The sequence below is a fragment of the Lithobates pipiens genome, unplaced genomic scaffold (assembly GCF_037356315.1).
Source record: "Lithobates pipiens isolate NorthernLeopardFrog02 unplaced genomic scaffold, aLitPip1_a1.2 Scaffold_10, whole genome shotgun sequence".
NCBI lineage: Eukaryota > Metazoa > Chordata > Amphibia > Anura > Ranidae > Lithobates > Lithobates pipiens.
The window spans coordinates 25,799,824-25,821,114 of NW_027507686.1; the positions used below are offsets into that span (position 1 = coordinate 25,799,824).

The 21,291-nt window shown below is 44.7% G+C and overlaps 1 protein-coding gene across 1 annotated transcript in view; it reads left to right on the top strand.

Moving 5' to 3' along the window:
• Positions 1-6,003, top strand: part of LOC143941436 (uncharacterized) — a gene marked incomplete in the record, with an annotated part of 69,624 nt that extends 63,621 nt beyond the window's left edge. Inside the window, 3 exon segments of the mRNA XM_077463337.1 lie at positions 1,852-1,979; positions 2,083-2,239; positions 5,991-6,003. Of these exon segments, the coding sequence (XP_077319463.1) occupies positions 1,852-1,979; positions 2,083-2,239; positions 5,991-6,003 (298 nt within the window).
• Positions 6,004-21,291: the final 15,288 nt, after the last annotated feature.

Below are 21,291 nucleotides of genomic sequence, written 5' to 3' on the forward strand. Positions count from 1 at the left end.
AGAGGGGATGGGAATGAGGGAGAAAGAAAATAGGGAAAGAGAAGAAGGGGGTGAGAGAGGAGGAGAGAGAGAGAGTAGACGGAAGAGAAAAAAGGGGGGGAGAGCGCGAGAGAGGATGGGAGAGAGAAAAGGAGGGGAGAGAAGAAAAGGGGAAGAGAAAAAAAGGGGGGGAAGAGTGAGGGGGATAGAGAGGGAGGAGAAAATGAAGAGTGGTAAAGAGAGGGGGAGGGGAGAGAAAAAATAGAAGGGGCAAGAAAAAAAGGGGGAGGTTGGGGAGAGAAAAGTGAGGGGAAAAAGAAAAGATGGAAAGAAAAGAAGGGGGTGAGTGAGGGAGGAGGGAGAGAGGAGGGGAAAAAAGAAGGGAAGAGAGAAAAGAGGGGAAGAAAAAAAAGGGGGAGAGAGAGAAGGGGGGGGAAGAGGGAGGGAGAGAGAAAAGGAGGGGGAGAGAGAGAGAAGAGGGTAGAGAAAAGGGAGAAATAGAAGAGGGAAAGAAATGAAGGCAGTGAAAGAGAAGGAGGGAGAGAAAAGAGGGAGAAAGAGAGAAGGAAGGGGGGGGTTGGGGGAAAGAGAGAGACGGGGTATAGGAAGGGGAGGGAGAGAAAGGGAAGAGGGGTAAAGAGAAGGGGATGGGTGAGAAATAATATTGAACTTCTTATCCTCTTTATATCATCCCTTACCCTATTTTACTAGGAAGTGTGGAGGTCGGGACCACAATGATTTTTTTATTTTTTTATTTTACTATAGTGGTAGTCCAGTAAATCCAGAAGAATTTTTCTCCACAGGCGATCGCAAGAAAAAATCTATGCGATTTGGTGGCTCAGTTCTCCCCGTTCATCAGGGTTGGGAAACTACAGAACACAAAATAAAAATCTAATTGTATAGATGCATTTTAAGATGTCTTAATGCCCAAGATGTGGTTATATGAGAACCATGTTCTGTAATATTCTATGTAGTCTGTAATGTTCTATAATTATACACTACCAACACACCTGATCATTTTCTATGACCTATCTGTTCCCACACACCTCCATTCCTACCTGTTATTATTATTACTGTATTATTATACACGATTTATATAGCGCCAACAGTTTTACGCAGCGCTTTACAATGTATAGGAGGGGACAACACAGTAGGCAATGCTGAAATGTATTCGGTCCTCCCAATAAGTAAACATATGGGATAGATGGATGGCTGGATTTGTTTATATTTTATATATATATATATATATATATATATATATATATATATATATATATATATATATATATATATATATATATATATATATATATATATATACACACACACTGTAGATAGACAGATAATATTATAGAATAACCTCATACAATAACCTCATACAATTAATTAGTGCGACATCACACATCATAAATTGGTCACACTAAGGATACAGCACTGATGATCGTACACCCCTCCAGTGTCTCCTACCCTGTTTCCCCAAAAATAAGACCTATCGGCGATGGCTGCAATATGAGCCCTACCCCCCAAATAAGCCTAGTCCTTGTAGGTCTTATTTTCAGAGTAGGGCTTATTTTTGGGGAAACAGGGTAGGGCTTATATTGCAGCCATCACTGACAATCACGCTAGGTCTTATTTTCGGGGGGAAACGGGGTATGTGCCAGTACACACTTGTTGGCGGTTGTACATGTAGAGCACACCGTCAGCACAGATATAGGCTCTGGTGTGGGAACTCATTGCAGATTATGGTGGAGAGCCATGCTGGCCTGTCTTTATGGGTAAATCTGAACTAGTTTGGAATGGGATTGATCCGCCAAGCAGCCAGAACACAATTATCATCTCTTCTTATGACTAATTATCTCTGTTATGTTCCAGTTTTACTCTAGGTTACATTTTTCTCCCGGATGGTAGGAAGGAGGGAATCCAGAGCTCCAATGTTCACCTCTCACAGTATGCGGAGGATGAGGACATCAAAGATCATTACGTGTTCAACTTCACAGCAGGTGAGAGCGAGCGCACAATTCCGAGACAGTTGTCACCTCATAACAAGAACATAACACCTGCATTTTTCTGCCTGTTGTAACTCACCTTCATCCAATCTTGCAGGAGGTAAAACATACAATGTGTGCGCCAATCTCAAACAGAAGACAAGCCCCTTTGTCTATAACGGAAAGCCGCCAGTAGGATTCACACACGAATGTATCGCCGATTTCACGATGGCTCCTGCGCACAAAGGGTGGGGCGTAGTTGAGTTTTATTTCAGGTGAGTTATTTTTGACGCTGGCCGCATTCTGGTGATTTGTTTTTTTTTAATACTAACGGTTATTTTTATTGTAGAATAAAAAACAAATAGCAAGGAAATACATTTAATACACATACAAAAACTTGTACAAAACAGGATAGTAAGAAGCATTCCAAAATATGTCCAACCTGTGTATATATAATGCCATGGGCATAGTTCTTAGTTGAGCCTTAACCAGAAGGTAAAGTACAAGAGTTACTTATCAATAACCAAACATAAAGTAGAGAAATGAAAACAATAGAAGTACATCAAAGAAAAGAAAATACTACGAAAATGAAAAAAAAAAAAGAAATATAAGGGTACCAAAACAATACGTGCAGAATTGCTAGTATCTCACAAGCTATGAGTCTATACACACACAAAGCCATAGGCTGACCAAAGCTCCCATTTTTGGTTATTATTTGGCATAGTGTCGATAATTGTATGATGAACCCTTTCCATGAGTTGAATGCCAGCTATACGTTTCAAAATCTGATCCCAGGGTATCCTGGGTGTGCTCCAGTGCAATGCAATTTTCCAGTGGACTGCGCGAAACAAGGTATTGGGCAGTTTCTGTCTGGGAGGCAGGCATGTACTGGCCATCGGGACTACAGGGAGTTTCCCGGTGGGCCGATGGCTCAGTGGGCCGGTTTCAGTGACAGCCCGTCAAAGTAATGGCTGCGCGGCTCTCCCTCAACTTCACACAGTGATGTGAGAAGGATGAGAAAAATGCAGAGAAGAATAAGTGAAATAATAAAAGAGGTTAGTGAGGACTCATGTTTTTTTGCACAATTGCGTATAGTTTATATACTGTTTTGTGCTTGTTTGCAAAATTAAAGTGGGTCGGGCTGGATGAAGTCCTGGGCCAAATTTTTGTCCCAGTCCAGTCCTGCTGGGAGGTGAGACCTCTTGTAGGTCAGCAAAAAAAAAAAGGCACATTTGGTATGTCAAGGTCAGTTGCATCTAGGCAACCTTGGAGGACACCCTTTGCCAGACTGTTTCTATTGCCATACAGCTACAGAAAATATGTAAGTGTGTGCCCCTGTCCGGACATCCTCTGAAACGGGACTCCGAGAAGGTGGGATAAAACCTGTGCTGTTTTGAAGGTGTATAATATTACCTAGTGTGGAGCTTAACTAGCGTTTCCTTCACTGCCATGGATTTCGTGCATTTGTGCATATTAGTAAGAATATCCTATCCACCCAGTCTTCAGGGGAAATTTCCTGACCCGTCTCCTCCTCCCAACCCATCACTGAAGATTTGGCAGGGAGATTCATCTCATTGAGGTAACTGTACATCAGGGATATGCAATTAGTGGACCTCCAGCTGTTGCAGAACTACAAGTCCCATGAGGCATAGCAAGATTCTGACAGCCACAAGCATGACACCCAGAGGCAGAGGCATGATGGGACTTGTAGTTTTGCAACAGCTGGAGGTCCGCTAATTGCATATCCCTGCTGTACATAATGGAGGTTGTACCCTTCTCCCTGGAGGAGGACATACACATATGTTCAAAAGTAGAACCTGTGCTGGGCCCATCCGGGGGGAATCATTCTGGTGATTTGATCGATGTAGGGGCTTGTTCAGACTTGACTACATTTCTAACACTTAACAAACGCTTCTATTGCATTTGTATGGCGTTAGTATGGGTTGTTTTAAAAAAAACGCTCCCTAAACGCCCTACGCACACTTTTGAAGCATTTGATAAGCGTTAAGGCGCATTAAAACTGCCCCACAATGGAAAGTGCAAGAAATAAACAAATTTTAATTCCCCGCAACCGCGCCGCAAACGCCTGTGTACCATAGACTTGAAAGGGAGGCGTTGAAGGGCTCGCGCATGCACAGTAGGAAACCGGCTGTGAAGCCTGAAGGCTCCACTGCTAGTTTGCCTTATGCCGCATACACACGATCGGAATTCCGGGCAGAAAAAGACAGATTTTCATCGGAAAATGCGGCCGTGTGTATGCTCCATCGGAATTTAGCTGTCCGAATTTCCGCCAGCCAAAAATTGATAGCATGTTCTCAGTTTTCCCGACAGGAAAACTTTCTATCGGTAATTCCGATCGTGTGTATGCAATTCCGACACGCCAAAAATCAGACAGAAGCTATTGGCTACTGGCTATTGAACTTCCTTTTTCTAGTCACGTCGTACGTGTTGTACGTCACCGCGTTATAAACGATCGGAATTTGATGTGACCGTATGTAGGTAAGACAGCTTGAGCCGAATTCCGTCGGAATTCCTTCGGGAAAACCATCAGAGCTTTTTCCGACGAGAATTCCGATTGTGTGTACGCGGCATAAGTCGTAATGGCAGTGCCTGCACCCGAGCTGATGGATGAATTGGCTTCAGGGGGCCGACATTGCGGGATCCCTGGACAGGTAAGTGTCCTTTATATTTATATTATATATATTACTGCTGACTCTAAAAAAAATCTTTTTTTGAGGCCGGAACTCCGCTTTTAAAATAAACCCCCCTTACCTGCTCTGTGCAATAGAATTGCACAGAGTGGCTGCGAACCTCCTCTTCTTGGGTCCCCCATCGAAAGCCCATGGGGGCATTCATGCGTGCTCACTCCTGAGCCCTCTTGGCCACCCCCCCCACTGGCTTTGACTGACAGCACTGGGAGCCAATGGCTCCTGGTGCCCCCAGCAGAGCAAGTAAGACCCAGAAGTGAGGGGAGAGAAGAGTTGCAGACATGCACAGCACTGGATCGAATGAGGGCTCAGATAAGTAAATAGCGTGGGTAGGGGGGGGGGGGGATGAGAGGAAATGCTGAGGGATACCCATGATCATCTCACGGGGAAGCTGAACAGGCAGATGCGGAAGTAAACAGCATCTCCCTGTTCTGCCTAGCAACAAGTGACACTGATCTCTGCTCCCTGTGATTGGAGCAGAGATCAGTGTTCACTAACACACAGCCACGCCCCCCACAGTTAGTAACATGCCCCTAGGACACACTTAACCCCTACACTGCCACTCCCTGGTTAACCCCTTCACTGCCAGTGTCATTTACACAGGAATCGTTGCATTTGTATAGCACTGATTGCTGTATAAATGACAATGGTCCCAAAAATGTGTCAAAAATGTCCAATGTGTCCGCCACAATGTTGCAGTCACAATAAAAATCGCTTATCGCCACCATTACTAGTAAAAAAAAAAAATTATTAATATAAATGCCATAAAACTATCCCTTATTTTGTAAACGCTATAAATTTTGCGCAAACCAATTAATAATCGCTTATTGCAATTTTTTTTTTTAACCAAAAATATGTAGAAGAATACGTATTGGCCTAAACTGAGGAAAAAAAACGTTTTTTTATATATTTTTGGGGGATATTTATTACAGCAAAAAGTAAAAAATAATGCGTTTTTTTTTTTTTCAAAAACGTAATGCGTTTTTTTTTTCAAAATTTACGCTCTTTTTTTTGTTTATAGCGCAAAAAATAAAAACCGCAGAGGTGATCAAATACCACCAAAAGAAATCTCTATTTGTGTGAAAAAAAGGACTTCAATTTTGTTTGGGAGCCACGTCGCATGACCGCGCAATTGTCAATTAAAGCGACGCAGTGCCGAATCGCAAAAAGTGGTCTGGTCTTAAGCCAGCAAAATGGTCCGGGACTGAAAGTGGTTAAAGAAGGAGGCAGGGTGATGCTCAATTTGGAATGAATTTGGTTAAAATGTTTCAATATTTTTATTTCTGTTATTGATAAACTTTTATCTTTGATTTGACAGGAAGAAGCAATGACTCTCTGGCCATGTTATCATCATTGTCCATCCTGGAATGTTATCAGCCATACAGTATGTCATTATCATTCAGGGCTGGTGCAAGGATTTTTGACACCCTAGGCGAAACCTCAATTTGCCGCCCCCCCGGCTCCACCCATTACTCCACCCTCTTTGCTCTACCCATGTATACCCCACCTTTTTATTGAAGCACCCATCAAATGCAGCCTCACCAGCACCCATCAAATGCAGCCTCACCAGCGCCCATCAAATGCATCCTACCCAACAATGAATGTTTGCTTGCTTCCATTCAATCGGGACACCTATGTGCGAATGAAACATCGGCTGCCTGCTGATACTGAGCCTTAGTTGCTTGCTGCAGACGGAGTAGCACATCAGTAGCCGGGCGCCCTAGGCAGCAGTGCGCCCTAGGCGGCTGTCTAGTTTGCCTAGTGGTAGCACCGGCCCTGTTATCATTGTTCCTGTTGTATCGGATTCTTTCTCCTGTCGATATTTTAGGCATGTCTGATCTTTGTATGATGTTTATTCTTATAGTAGGGGGATCCTGTATATTAGAAGATGAATCTCACTATACAGTGGGGGCTTGTCAATACCGTATGGCTTTCTCATCTGTCTGCCAAGCTAAGACCTCTGTTTGTATTTAAATATTTTAATGGCTAACTGGGGAAGTTTTCTAATGTTCAATATCACTAAAAAGCTGCAGTCCTATCTATGGGATAAAAAATGTATTTTTGCATCCAACTTCTTGTGTTTACTCATTAAATCATGACTTTATGACCCGTTATTATTTTCTGACAAGACTTTATGAAGTATTCAGTGACATCTTCTACACAAGATTTGCAACAGGTCACTGATCATCAGTAATCTGTATAAAAAGGTGACAGTGTGTGTCTTGTCAGGTAGTGGAGGAGGAAGCAGTAAGATTGCCACCTGTCCGGGATGCACCCGGACAGTTCGGGCTTGGAGTCATGCGTTCGGGGTTCAAACCACCTGCAACCCAGACACATTATTCAGACCAGACTATGGCTTTACACAAGAGGCCACCGTGTTCCCCCTTACATCAGAGTTCTCAGTGTTCCCCCTTACATCAGAGTCCTCTCTGTACATCAGAGTTCTCAGTGTTCCCCCTTACATCAGAGTCCTCTCTGTACATCATAGTTCTCAGTTTTCCCCCTTACATCAGAGTCCTCTCTGTACATCAGAGTTCTCAGTGTTCCCCCCTTAAATCAGGGTTCCCAGACCATCCCTTATGTCAGAGTCCCCAGAGTTCTCCCTTAAATCAGAGTCTGCAGAGTCCCCCCTTACAGTGAAAGGGAACTCTGCAAGTTCAGATGTAAAAGGGGAACTCTGTGGCCTCTGATATAAAGGGGAACTCTAGTGATTAACTTAATTTAGATTAGAAATGTTATTTAATTGCAAAATATATGTATAGTTTATACTATAAAAAAAATAATTGCTGTGCGCCACTAAAGTGTTCGGGTTTGACTTGAAGAAAAGGTGGCAACCCTTGGAAGCAGTGCTGCTGGATCAGTAATCTGTATATAAAATGACAGTACACTAAAACTGCTCTCTTCTTTATTCTCTAATGTTACACAACACTGGGATCTTGCTTTCCATGGGACATGTGGCCTCAGTAGTGATTCTGATTGGAGAAAAGTAATGAGACACATTTGGTCTGAATTGATGGATTCCACTAATCTGGAATCTGAGACAAAAATAAACTGTCAGCGGATTCGGCATCTCTCAGACTCGGAGTTCCTCATTAGTATATAATGCTTTATATCAACACACCACCACGGAGAGCAAATTTCCCGTAACACAGTGCAGACCCGAGATAAACAATTCCTTCTATTCACACACGGGGGAGCAATTAGTGACGCAGGATCTTGGTTGGATTGTAATATTACTGCGGTTCTCTTTAATTGCTCACAGAAGTCTAATGCTGCTTTCCCCATCCTTGTTACATTGTTACTGCAGGAGAGTAGGGATGAGCCGAACACATTCTCCCCCCCCCCCCCCGGGTGTTACCAGACGAAAATGTTTTAACTTAAAAGGTTTATATGCAAGTTATTGCCATAAAAAGTGTTTGGGGACCCGGGGTCCGGCCCCAGGGGACATGTATTAATGCAAAAAAAAGTTTAAAAAATTTCAGTTTTTTCGGGAGCAGTGATTTTATTAATGCTTAACCACTTGAGGACCGCCGTATTGCCATTGTACGTCAGCACAATGGCACAGGCAGGCATAATCACGTACATCTACGTGATTGCCTTCCAGCGGGTGGGGGGTCCGATCGGACCTCCTCCCGCTGGTTACGGCGGTCCGATTCGGTCCAGGAGCGCTCCGTGATGAGGGGATGGCCGTTGGTTTTCGGCCACCCCCTCTGGATCGCTCCTGGCCAATGAGAAGCTTCCTCCCCTGTGTATTGTTTACACAGGAAGGAGGAAGTGATGTCATTCTCCTCGGGGCGGTCTTTTTGACCGGACTACGAGGAGAAGAGTAAAAGTAAGTCTGCACGAACACTACACTGACATGTAGGTACACACAGGCACACAAAGCCCCCCCGATCCCCCCCCCGCCCCCCCTCCCCCCCCCAGTCACAGTGTCACTGATTGCATTGATCATTTCTTTACTGATCAATGCATTCAGTGTCAGTTGTGACAGTAAAAACTGTCAGGACAGTTAGTGTTAGGTCCAGGGTAGCCCCCTATCACCCCCCAATAAAGATTTAACCCCCTGATTGCCCCTAGAGTTAACCCTTTCACCCCCTTTTGCCAGTGTCACTAAGCGATCATTTTTCTGATCGCTGCATGTGTCGCTAGTGTCGCTAGGTAGCTAGTTATTTTTTTAGGTTCACCGCCAGGTTTTTATATCGCTAGGTACCCCGATATACTACCCAATAATGTTTTTAACCCCCTTTTTGCCGCTAGTTAACCCTTTCACCCCCTTTTGCCAGTGTCACTAAGCGATCGTTTTTCTGATCGCTGCATTAGTGTCGCTACAGTCGCTAGGTAGCTAGTTATTTTTTTAGGTTCACCGCCAGGTTTTTATAGCGCTAGGTACCCCGATATACTACCCAATAATGTTTTTAACCCCCTGATTGCCGCTAGTTAACCCTTTCACCCCCTTTTGCCAGTGTCACTAAGCGATCATTTTTCTGATCGCTGCATGTGTCGCTAGGTAGCTAGTTATTTTTTTAGGTTCACCGCCAGGTTTTTATATCGCTAGGTACCCCGATATACTACCCAATAATGTTTTTAACCCCCTGATTGCCGCTAGTTAACCCTTTCACCCCCTTTTGCCAGTGTCACTAAGCGATCGTTTTTCTGATCGCTGCATTAGTGTCGCTACAGTCGCTAGGTAGCTAGTTATTTTTTTAGGTTCACCGCCAGGTTTTTATAGCGCTAGGTACCCCGATATACTACCCAATAATGGTTTTAACCCCCTGATTTCCGCTAGTTAACCCTTTCACCCCCTTTTGCCAGTGTCACTAAGCGATAATTTTTCTGAACGCTGCATCAGTGTCGCTAGTGTCGCTAGGTAGCTAGTTAACTAGGCTCCCAAAAAGTCCCCCACATGTGGTATCCCCGTACTCGGGAGAAGCAGCAGAATTTATTTTGGGGTGTAATTTGACTTCTGCCCATAGCATGTGTGAGCAATATATCATTTAGTGACAACTTTGTGCAAAAAAAAAAAAGTTTGTAATATTCCCGCAACTTTTGGCAAAATATAAAATATTCCATGGACTCAACATGCCTCTCAGTAAATAGCTTGGGGTGTCTACTTTCCAAAATGGGGTCATTTGGGGGGGGTTTTGTGCTATTTTGGCATTTTATGGCCTTCGAAACTGTGATAGGTAGTGAGGAGTTAAATCAAAAATTTGCACCCTTAGAAATCCTGAAGGTGGTGATTGGTTTTCGGGGTGCCGTGCGCGACTAGACTCCCAAAAAGTCCCACACATGTGGTATCCCCGTACTCGGGAGAAGCAGCAGAATGTATTTTGGGGTGTCATTTCACATATAACCATGGCATGTGTGAGCAATATATCATTTAGTGACAACTTTTTGTAAAAAAAATTTTTTTTTTTTTTTTTGTCATCATTCAATCCCTTAGGACAAAAAAAATAAATATTCAATGGGCTCAACATACCCATCAGCAATTTCCTTGGGGTGTCTACTTTCCAAAATGGGGTCATTTGGGGGGGATTTGTACTGCCCTGCCATTTTAGCACCTCAAGAAATGAGATCGGCAGTCATAAATTAAAAGCTGTGTAAATTCCAGAAAATGTACTCTAGTTTGTAGACGCTATAACTTTTGCGCAAACCAAAAAATATACGCTTATTGACATTTTTTTTACTAAAGACATGTGGCTGAATAAATTTTGCCCTCAATGTATGACTAAAATTTAGTTTATTCGATTTTTCTTATAACAAAAAGAAGAAAATATCTTTTTTTTTCAAAATTTTCGCTCTTTTTCCATTTATATCGCAAAAAAAAAAAATCGCAGAGGCAATCAAATACCATCAAAAGAAAGCTCTATTTGTGGGAAGAAAAGGACGCAAATTTCGTTTGGGTGCAATATTGCATGACCGCGCAATTACCAGTTAAAGCAGCGCAGTGCGAAATTGCAAAAAGACCTCTGGTCCTTAAGGTGTTTATTGGTCCGGAGCTGAAGTGGTTAAAGTGAAACAATAAAAAAATCGGGCCTTTGGTGGTGGTGGTACCAGAACACTGTAAGCCCTCACAGTTAATCTTGTTGGGTGCAGGAACGGGGCCTGCTGTGAAATATTATATCAAGATTTGGAATTACATACCCCTGTTAAACAGGGGCAGAAAAATTGGGCCTTGGGTGGTGGTGGTGGTGCCCTAAACCAAAAATATTGTTGGAAGCTAGCATCATCAAGATTGAGGAGGAATAGGATAGTCACTCAGCATAGGCAGTCTTCAAAGGATCCCACATCCATAGAAAATTCAATCAGTTACATCAGCATCAGGTGCTTGATAGCTGCTGATCCAAGACTGATTAATTTTTATGAATGTGAGCCTATCAACGGGAGTCTGTGGACAGGCGCACTCTATGATCCATTACAAACCCTCCAGCAGCACAGAATGTGCGTTCAGGAAGAACGCTGGATGCAGGACAGGCCAGTAGCTCAATTGCATATTGAGCAAGTTCTAGCCAGTGGTCCATCCAGTAACCCAGTGGATGCTCTATTGGAAAGGTCTCCAAGTCTGCTCTTGCCCCTATATATTCCTGCACTATGTAATGCAGACGCTGGTGATTGTTACTTGAACTGATTAGACCTTGGCGCTGAGGACTGAAAAATTGTTTAAAGACGCCGGTCAGTCGGCCACCTTTTTCACCGCTCTTCCTCTGACTGAACGAAGCCTCAGCAACACGTTGTCCAGCACCAGGAAATTGTAACCTCCCAGGGTCTGGAAATGCATTGCACAAACCTTTCTCCAAGGCCTCCTGAAGATGTTTCATCCTCTGCTCCCTCTGCGAAGGCAGGATGAATTCTGCAACCTTACCCTTGTAACGTGGATCAAGAAGGGTTGCCAACCAGTAATGATCCCCCTCCTTGATACCACGAATCCTAGGGTCCTTTCGTAGGCTTTGCAGAATCAGGGAGGCCATGCAGCGTAAGTTTGCAGAGGCATTTGATTCTGAGTCCTCTGGGTCACTAAGGATCACATGATTCGTAACAACCTCCTCCCGGCCACATACAACTCCTTGGGTTTCTTGGGACTGAAAATCATCCTTTGAAGACTGCTGCTGCTGAGTGTTATCTCCACATCCATGCTGACACAATCCTCCTCCTCTTCTTCTTCCTGTGTGTTTGGCGGACCCGCAGGAATACTATCTGGATGAAAGGGACCTTGAGAGGTAAGGAAGTCCTCTTCTGTTCTGCCTCAAGTGCCCTGACCATTATTCCACGAAGCGTGTGCTTCAACAGGAAGACAAGAGGGACAGTGTCACTGATGCATGCATTGTCGCTGCTCACCATCCTTGTGGCCTCCTCAAATGGTGATGGGACAGTGCATGCATCCTTGATCAGTAGAAACTGGCATGGTGAAAAGAAGCCAAGCTTCCCTGACCCTGTCCTGGTGCCACACTCACACAGGTACTCATTGATGGCCCTCTGCTGTGTGCAGCGACAGCAGCATTGCCAACGTTGAGTTCCACCTGGTGGTCATGTCAAAAATGAGGTGGTTGGTGGGCAGGTTTCATTCTCTTTGAATGTCAGCCAGCCAAGCACTGGCATTGCATGACTGGCGGCAATGACCACAGACTTTTCTGGCCTGCCCCAGGAGATCTTGTAAGCCTGGGTACCTGCTCAATAACTGCTGCACCACCAAATTCAGGACGTGTGCCAAAAATGGAACATGGGTCAAGTGTCCCTGTCAGAGAGAAGGTTGGTGCCATTGTCGCATACAACCATTCCTGGCTAAAGCTGGCGTGGCATCAACCACTTCTGAGCCTGCCCCTGCAGAGCAGACAGAATCTCTGCCCCAGTGTGGCTCCTGACCCCTAAGCAGACCAACTCAACCACCGAATGGCACTTTTTGCCTGACTGCTTGCGTAGCCCCTTGAATGCTTACGGAGCACCGCTGGTTCAGAGAAAAAATCTGCAGAAGAGGCCATAGAGGAAGAAGAAGAGGAGGGGGTGGAGGAGAGAGCTGTGGCAGAATCACCACTAGCATTTTGGAGGCGTGGTGTAGGACACAAGCTCCAACAATACTGAACTGTCCTGCATTCTTCCCAGCTGCCAGCAGAGTTACCCAATGCACCGAGAACGAAAGTTAACGTCCCTCCCCATGCCCGCAGGACCATGAGTCAGCGGTTATATGCACCTTATTGTTAAATGCCCTGTCCACGAGGCCAAAACATTGCCTTCCACATGGTGGTAGAGAGCCGGAATGGCCTTCTGTGAAAAGAAATGGTGTTTTGGAACCTGCCACTGAGGTACAGCACATGCCACAAATTCACAAAAGGGGGCAGAGTCTACCAGCTGAAACCATTACACAAGGCAGGTAAGTATAACATGTTTGTTGTTTTAAAAAAAAAAATCACTTTAAAGACTCTGTGCAGGGAAGATCAGGATCTGAACCCATAGAAGGTGAAGACTGATAGCCTGGAGGTAACAGAAGGCATTACAATTACATTTAAACTAATCTTTTACCAGTATTGTGCATTTTATATTTAAAATAATTATATCCATGAAAAGAAAAAAAAGGGGACATACCAAAAAAAAGTCTCAGCTTTTAGTAGTGCTTTATTATAAAACATTTATATCTCCCTTCCACCCTTCGTGTCTGACTCCTTCTTAAAATGCCCATATATCCTACTTCTGGGTGTATTTAATATATAATATATATTGTTACTGTCACTGTTTCACAGTATAAATGAATACCTTATATTATCTACTCTTTTTGTGCTATAAAGGGCTAATTTTTTTTTTTTTTTAATCCCATTATGACAGGTGATACAAAAAAAAGCATGCTGTTGCTACTAAACGTCTTAGGCCTGCTTCACACCTATGCGTTTTTTGGTGCTTTTTGCAGAAACGCACTACAGTTAATTTAAGATGGTTTCCTATGGGACACGTTTCCATATTATCCGATTAATCAAAATAATAATCGGGCAACTAATTGAAGTGTATTAGAAACAGAAAACCACAGAATGCACTGTAGCTATAGTGTACACTGGATGCAGAGTATATATATATATATATATATATATATATATATATATATATATATATATATATACATACACACACAAGATGCATTAAAGCGGGGTTCCACCCTAAAGTGGAACCTCCACTGATCGGAACCCTCCCCCCCTCCGGTGTCACAATTGGCACCTTACAGGGGGGAGGAGGGTGGAGATACCTGTCAAAGACAGGTATTTACACCCACTTCCGGGCATAGACTCCCGTGGGAGTCTATGCCATTTCCTGTCCTGCCGCACTGTCTGCTGGGACACACACGGGTCCCAGTGACAGCGCGGAGAATTCCTATTGCGCTGCGTGACTCGCGCATGCGCAGTAGGGAACCGGGAAGTGAAGCCGATTCGCTTCACTTCCTGATTCCCTCACCTAGAATGGTGACGGCAGCAGCCGAGAGCCGAGCGATCGATCGGCCTCGGCTGCCGGCATCGCTGGAACCCGGGACGGGTGAGTGTCCATTTATTAAAAGTCAGCAGCTGTAGTATTTATAGCTGCTGGCTTTTAATATTTTTTTTTTAGGTGGAATCCCTCTTTAAAGCGGTAGTAAACCCGCAAATTATTATTATTTTTTTTTTAAACCTGCAAAGCAAAAGGCATAATGAGCTAGTATGCACCGCATACTAGCTCTAGGGTTGCCACCTTTTCTTCAAGCCAAACCCGAATACTTTAGCGACACGGGGCACATTTTTATTCGTAGCATACACTATAGGATTATAAAAGACCTGGGACACCTTTGGGTGCCCCAAGGAAAGTGGTAATGCAGCATGCTGCGGCAAACAGTGGGTGTGGTCAAACTGCTTTTGCTGACATCATGCCCCCCCCCCCCCCCCCAAGTGATGCCAAACCTGTCTCCAGACAGCGTCTCGCAGCTCACGAATGGCAACAGATTTTTGTGTGACTATCTCAGTTAGTTGAGGAGTCACAGCTCAGTCTAAATAATGTGTTCGGGTTTCAGGCAGACTGAAACCCTGACACAAGATTCCAAACCCGAACTGTCCGGGTGAATCCTGGACAGGTGGCAACCCTAACTAGCTCATTATGAAATACTTACCTTAGAACGAGGCCCCGACATCTGGCCGACATGCTCCCTCTGCGTTTCTTCCGGGTATCGCGGCTCCGGCGCTGTGAGTGGCCAGAGCCGCGATATCGTCACTCCCGCGCATGGGCGCGGGAGATTTCATTCCGGCCGGCCGGCCACTGCCGGATTTTCAGGCCGAGAATCCCCTTGTGCGCATGCTCCGCTGCAGTCAGCGGCGCATACCGAGGGGAATATCTCCTAAACCGTACAGGTTTAGGAGATATTTTTTTACCTACAGGTAAGCCTTATTATAGGCTTTCCTGTAGGTAAAAGTTAAAAAATTGAATATACAACCAAGGTGAAAAAAACACATGGATTTTTCGACCCCTTTAACTTTTTGATGATATTCAATTTTTTTGAGAGAACATTGGGTGCCATCTAGTGAACATTAATGGAAAGTGCAATATTGAGTTTTAAAGCAGAACTTCAGCCTGGTCATCAGTTGCACAGCCTCCTCTTCTGTACTGAAATTGCGGGGTTCCACTGTCTCCAACGTTTTTTGTTTTTTTTTGCATCATAACAATGATTAATATATGTAAAGATATAACTCATTTGATCATTTTAAAAAGAATTCTGCAGTCCGTTTTCACCACAAAAACGAAGTTATAAAAGTGTATGCTGACGGTTGTCATTTTGCCTGTGGGCATGTGAAGCCCACAGGCATCCTCTTCTGGGACACTGTGCGTCTAATGGTCCAGCATGCACCTCCGTATCCCTGATCTTGCGCATGCGCAGTAATCGGTGCACCGTTCATCTTTGGATATTTTTGCAAGCTGCTTGTCATCCATACTGTGCATGCGCAGTACACAACGGCACTATCCGACGGGATAGTATTCGACAGGACACCGTCAACAGCTCACAACGGTGGCACGGCTCTATCGAAATCCCGCGAGATCTCGTGGCAGGCATCGGCAATGACTCCTGGGAATAATGACAGGAGTCATTGCAGGTAAAAAGGAAATGACGAAATAGCCGCAGTTGACCCGCCCATATCCACAGATAAGAGACAGGAAGCAAAGAAAGACATTACAAAAAAAGGTACAGAAGAAAAAAAATAAAAAATATCCATTTAGTTAAAAACACATTCATGGCATTTGATTGAGCAAAACATTGAAAATAGGATGGAGCTCCGCTTTTTGTTTTTTCCCCTTTTTTGATGGATAGTACACATACAAATATGGAGAAAAACAGCATGGGGTTCCCCATTAAATTCCAACCAGACCCTTGTCAAAGCATGCAGCCTGGGTGGCTACAAAAGGGAGGGCAGTGAGTGTGTGGCCCCTCTTCTGCACCCTTTTAGTCTATATACATTTCAATATTGGGGGGGGGGGGGGAGTACCTTGCAAGGGAAGAGGTGTTCATGCCTTTCCCTTCACAAGGCCCTTTGTCCTAATATTGATGGGCAAGGGGCATCTTCCCATATCTGGTACCCAAAAGGATGTGGGGGTTTATAGTAAGGGGGCCCTCAAATATCCACCCTTCCCAGAAGAAGAAGTACAGAGGTACATTAGTACTTTAAAATCCCCCAACAATTGAAGTCTCATGCACATGGACCTAATTAGACATAAAATATGCCTAATGTAGAAAACATGTAATTTTCCTGCGGCCAGGGAGCAAAAGGTAGGGGTGCACAGCCGGCCATAGTAATGAATGTCTGCAGTTGTATAAACACTGATGCTACTATGATTCAGCATTTACCAGTTTATGTGTGTACCAGGGGCGTCGAGAGGGGGTGGCTGGGGGGGGGGGGGGGGGGGCTGAAGCCCCGAATGTGACCACGAAAAGCCCCAGGTCTATTGAATGCTGCATTCCATTGTTAGCCCTGAGCGCCGGCCGCCGGGACCGATCTACGGCCAAAAGGGGCCGAGTGCCATAGCGGCTGAAAGTGGGCAAGTGCCATAGCGGGCAAAAGTGACTGAGTGCCGCAGGTCCCGCCTTATGGAGCCTGCATGCCAGGACCACGGGACGTGTGACCTGACGTCCATCTTAGCCTGCAGGCTTCAGAAGGCTGGAACGCTACATCCCCGCTCCTCCTCGGCTGGGCTCCTCTCTGACGGTGACAAGTGACTGACTGACTGCCTGCTGTGACTGCACACCACGGCTGAGCTGAGGTAGGTCAGACACACAGTGTGTGTATGTATGTCATTGTCAGTGCATGTAGGTCAGGCAGGTCAGGGGTCAGTGTATGTAGGTCAGGCAGGTCAGTGCATGTAGGTCAGGCAGGTCAGTGGTCAGTGCATGTAGGTCAGGCAGGTCAGTGCATGTAGGTCAGGCAGGTTAGGGGTCAGTGTGTGGAGGTCAGTGTATGTATGTCAGGCAGGTCAGTGTATGTAGGTGGGTGTATAATGTAGGTCAGTGTATGTAGATCAGGCAGGTCAGTGTATGTAGGTCAGTGTTTAATGTAGGTCAGTGTATGTAGGTCAGGTAGGTCAGTGTATGTAGGTCAGTGTATAATGTAGGTCAGTTTATGTAGGTCAGGTAGGTCAGTGTATAATGTAGGTCAGTTTATGTAGGTCAGGTAGGTCAGTGTATGTAGGTCAGTGTAATGGTCAGTGTCAGGCAGCTGTGTTTACTGGTCAGCATTGATGGGCACTGGTAAGTCACACAATCCCACCACCCAGCCCACAAGAAGGTGGTATATTAGATCCAAGGAGTTCAAAAAAGTGAGAAAGATCATATGGATAAGAGTGAAAATAAGATGAGACCAAAGACCCAGAAAGGTGCCAGAAGTGGGGAGGCTAGGTGCACAGTAAGTAGTAAATAGGTGTGTAAGAATGGTGGTAAACAATTGTTACTCACCATAATATAGCGTAATTCTAAAAATAAAAATTGCGCTAGGTGGACAAGTAAATTCTGGCTGAATAATAAATAAATAATAAGTGAAAAAACCTGTGAAAGGTGTCCTGCTGCTGAACACTATAACCCTGATAAGGGGCACTAGATAAACATATATAGAAAAAGAGCGCTGGATAAATATACCATAACAATTTTGATAACTTTAAAATTATATATATATATATATATATATAAATATTGCAAAAGATGTAAATATTAAATAAAAAATCTATAATCAAAATGAATTGAAAATAAATTAATTGTGCATGTGACCTTGATTTATATCAAAAGAAACATAATTTCATAAACAATAAAGTCCATAAATTATTATACAATGTGAAATGGTGAAATAAGCGTCTTCACTGCAGATGTAAGCGACTTCCACCGCAATATGTTGCCCATCACCATAAAAAGATAGGCGTCCAATCACAGCGCCTGCCGTTTCAGCTGTTCAGGTGATGGGTAACAGATCCTGGCACCTGATTGGTGGAGATGTGGTTTAGTTTTAGGAAAGCGAATATTCATTCGCTTTTCTAACACAGTTGAGTGACCTGCGAGCTCCCAGGATGGCGCTCGCAGTTCACCTTTTTTTTATGCCCATTAGAACCTATGGCTCTAATCATGTGCTTCAAACACCCCCCCCCCCCCCCGCTGTAATTCAGGCACTCGACACCCGAAAAGGGCCTGGGCACCTGAACAGGGGGTGGCAGCGGCAGCCATAGATAAATTCATGCATAGCATGCATAGAATTTGATAATTCAGCTGCTTAGCTTAACACTTTCCACAGTGCACACAGGAGGAGAGGGGCAGGAGGAGAAGGAGCAGATCGGCTCTCTCCTGTCCTGTTTGTGCGAGGGAGAAGGGAGAGGGAACTGTCAGTGCAGGCTCTGAGCTGTATGAGAGAGATGCTCTCAGCTCAGAGTCCTGCTGATGAGTACGGATAGGTGGCATTAATGAGCACTGATAAGTGTCACTGATGGGCACGGATAAAATGCATGATGAGCACAGATAGGGGGCATTGATGGGCACTGATAGGGGGCATTGATGAGCACTGATATGTGGCACTGACAGACATCACCGATGGCCATTGATTGGCAGCATTGATAGGCGGCATTGATGAGCACTGATAGGTGGCACTGTTAAGTGGCATTGATGAACACTGATAGGCGGCACCGATGGACACTAATAGGTGGCATTAATGGGCACTGATAGACAGCACTGATGGCACTAATAGGTAGCACAGATGGGCAATAATAAGTGGCATTGGTGAGCACTGATGAGTGGCACTGGTGAGAACTGATAGGTGGCACTGATGGGCACCGATGGCAACACTGATGGGGCTGCACTGATAATCAGGGCACTGATGGGGCTGCACTGATAATCAGGGCACTGATGGGGCTGCACTGATAATCAGGGCACTGATGAGGCTGCACTGATAATCAGGGCACTGATGAGGCTGCACTGATAATCAGGGCATGGATGATCTGTGCCCTGATTATCAGTGTAAATAATGTACCGACAGTCTTGCTGGTTAATGGCTCTCCTTTCCTTAAACAGACACATTGTGGGAAGAAAGGACTTCCGATAACTGGCAAGTCTGTTTACATGTGATCAGCTGATCACATGGTAAAGGGGCGCTGTGGTTAGTCCTGTACTGTGATCTGTGATCCGCTGTGTCCCAGAGCATGCTGGATGAGCACGCCAGGCGGCACGCGGGAGACAAGGTTCTGGGAGGATGTCCATGGACAGAACTAGAAGCCCAGGGCTTGGATGGAAGGGGAAGGGGGTGGGGGGGGGTAGGTTTCTTGCCCCAGGCCCCTGAAGGATCTAGTTATGCCTCTGCCTCTAGGGGTGTACACCCCAGAATAAATAAACAGTTAAGTGATACAATTACATGTAGGACCAAGTAATAGTAAATGAAAGATATAAAAATTATTCCACATTCAACAGTGTAAATGTACCAAGTGACTGCAAGAAAATGTGTGTACAGATAATAGCAGAAGATATCGTCACCGAAAAGCAAAAAAAAAAGCAAAGAGAAGAAGAAGTAGGGTGTCACCGAGGGAATCTCCGAGGCGCACTACACCCTATCAAGGTAATGAATCCATGGCTGATGCGTTTTATCAAACTTTGATTGAGTATTGGTGAGAATAGATGACAATTTCTCATTGATCATTATCCAGTTCAGTTTATGCTTTAATATATTGAGATTCTTTTTTTAATGCCATCTGAATGTACTAAGGCAACACAGCTCCAATGGAGCACATCACAACGCACAGTAATGCACTACCATGCGTTGTGGTGCGATGCCTTGCCAAAAATGGTGCATGTCCGATTTCTTGGACATTTTGGTTGCTTTGCGTGCCTGTGCATTTTAACGGCTGGCCTTAACATAATGCACATCAACGTGAAAATAAATGCATGTGCATTAACAAAACTCACCCGGATGCCAAGCTCTAAATAAGCCCTCAATACAGATTCTGTGAGCGATCATTTATCGCTGCTGAATGTCAAAATTTTACAAACCAGCAAATGATGGTTTAGATTTTTTTTTTTTGCTTCTACATTTTGGCTCATGCAGCTAGTTTTCCCCAAATACGAATCGCCATGGTAACTATCTGGCCTTCATGGCCACGGGCATAGATGGCGAACGCATAATCCCCCACCCCAGTTGTGTTATCGCAGCTCGCAGGCGGTTTTATTTGTCCGTGTATTCCTGGCTGCGGGTTGCATGTGGTCTATCTGGACCGTCATGCCGCGTGGAATGACCCCAGCGGGGCTCCACATCCTGTTATGAGGATCCTAATGGTAATCAGGGACCACCAATCCAACTTTCCCTTTATTTTCAGACAGATAACACTGCAGAGGGCGATTAATCAGCGGCATAATGAGCGCGCTGGGAATTCGAAGGGGGACACTTTTTTTTTCTTCTGGAGAGGAACATCAACATCTATCACAGACTGGGCTTCCGTCCAAATCCAGGCGTGGAGTCCCAGTGCGGTGACACTAATTAATGTGTGATTGCCAACGGTTGAAGGGAAAACGGCATTCTCATTACAGTGCGTCTCAGATAGATGTTTAACCCGTTCAGCCCTCACACCTGTGTACCCCTTATGGAGCATTTTTACATTAAAGTGGTTCTAAAGCCTCAGCATTTTTTACCATAATGCATTCCCTTCATTGGCCCATTAACACCAGAAACTGCCCATACAGTATCTCACAAAAGTAAGTACACCCCTAACATTTTTTTTAAATATTTTATTCTATCTTTTCATGTGACAACACTGAAGAAATGACACTTGTCTACAATGTAAAGTAGTGAGTGTACAGCTTGTATAACAGTGTACATTTGCTGTCCCCTCAAAATAGATCAACACACAGCCATTAATGTCTAAACCGCTGGCAACAAAAGTGAGTACACCCCTAAGTGAAAATGTCCAAATTGAGCCCAAAGTGTCAATATTTTGTGTGGCCACCATTATTTTCCAGCACTGCCTTAACCCTCTTGGGCATGGAGGTCACCAGAGCTTCACAGGTTGGCACTGGAGTCCTCTTCCCCTCCTCCATGATGACATCACAGGGCTGGTGGATGTTAGAGACCTTGCGCTCCTCCACCTTCTGTTTGAGGATGTCCCACAGATGCTCA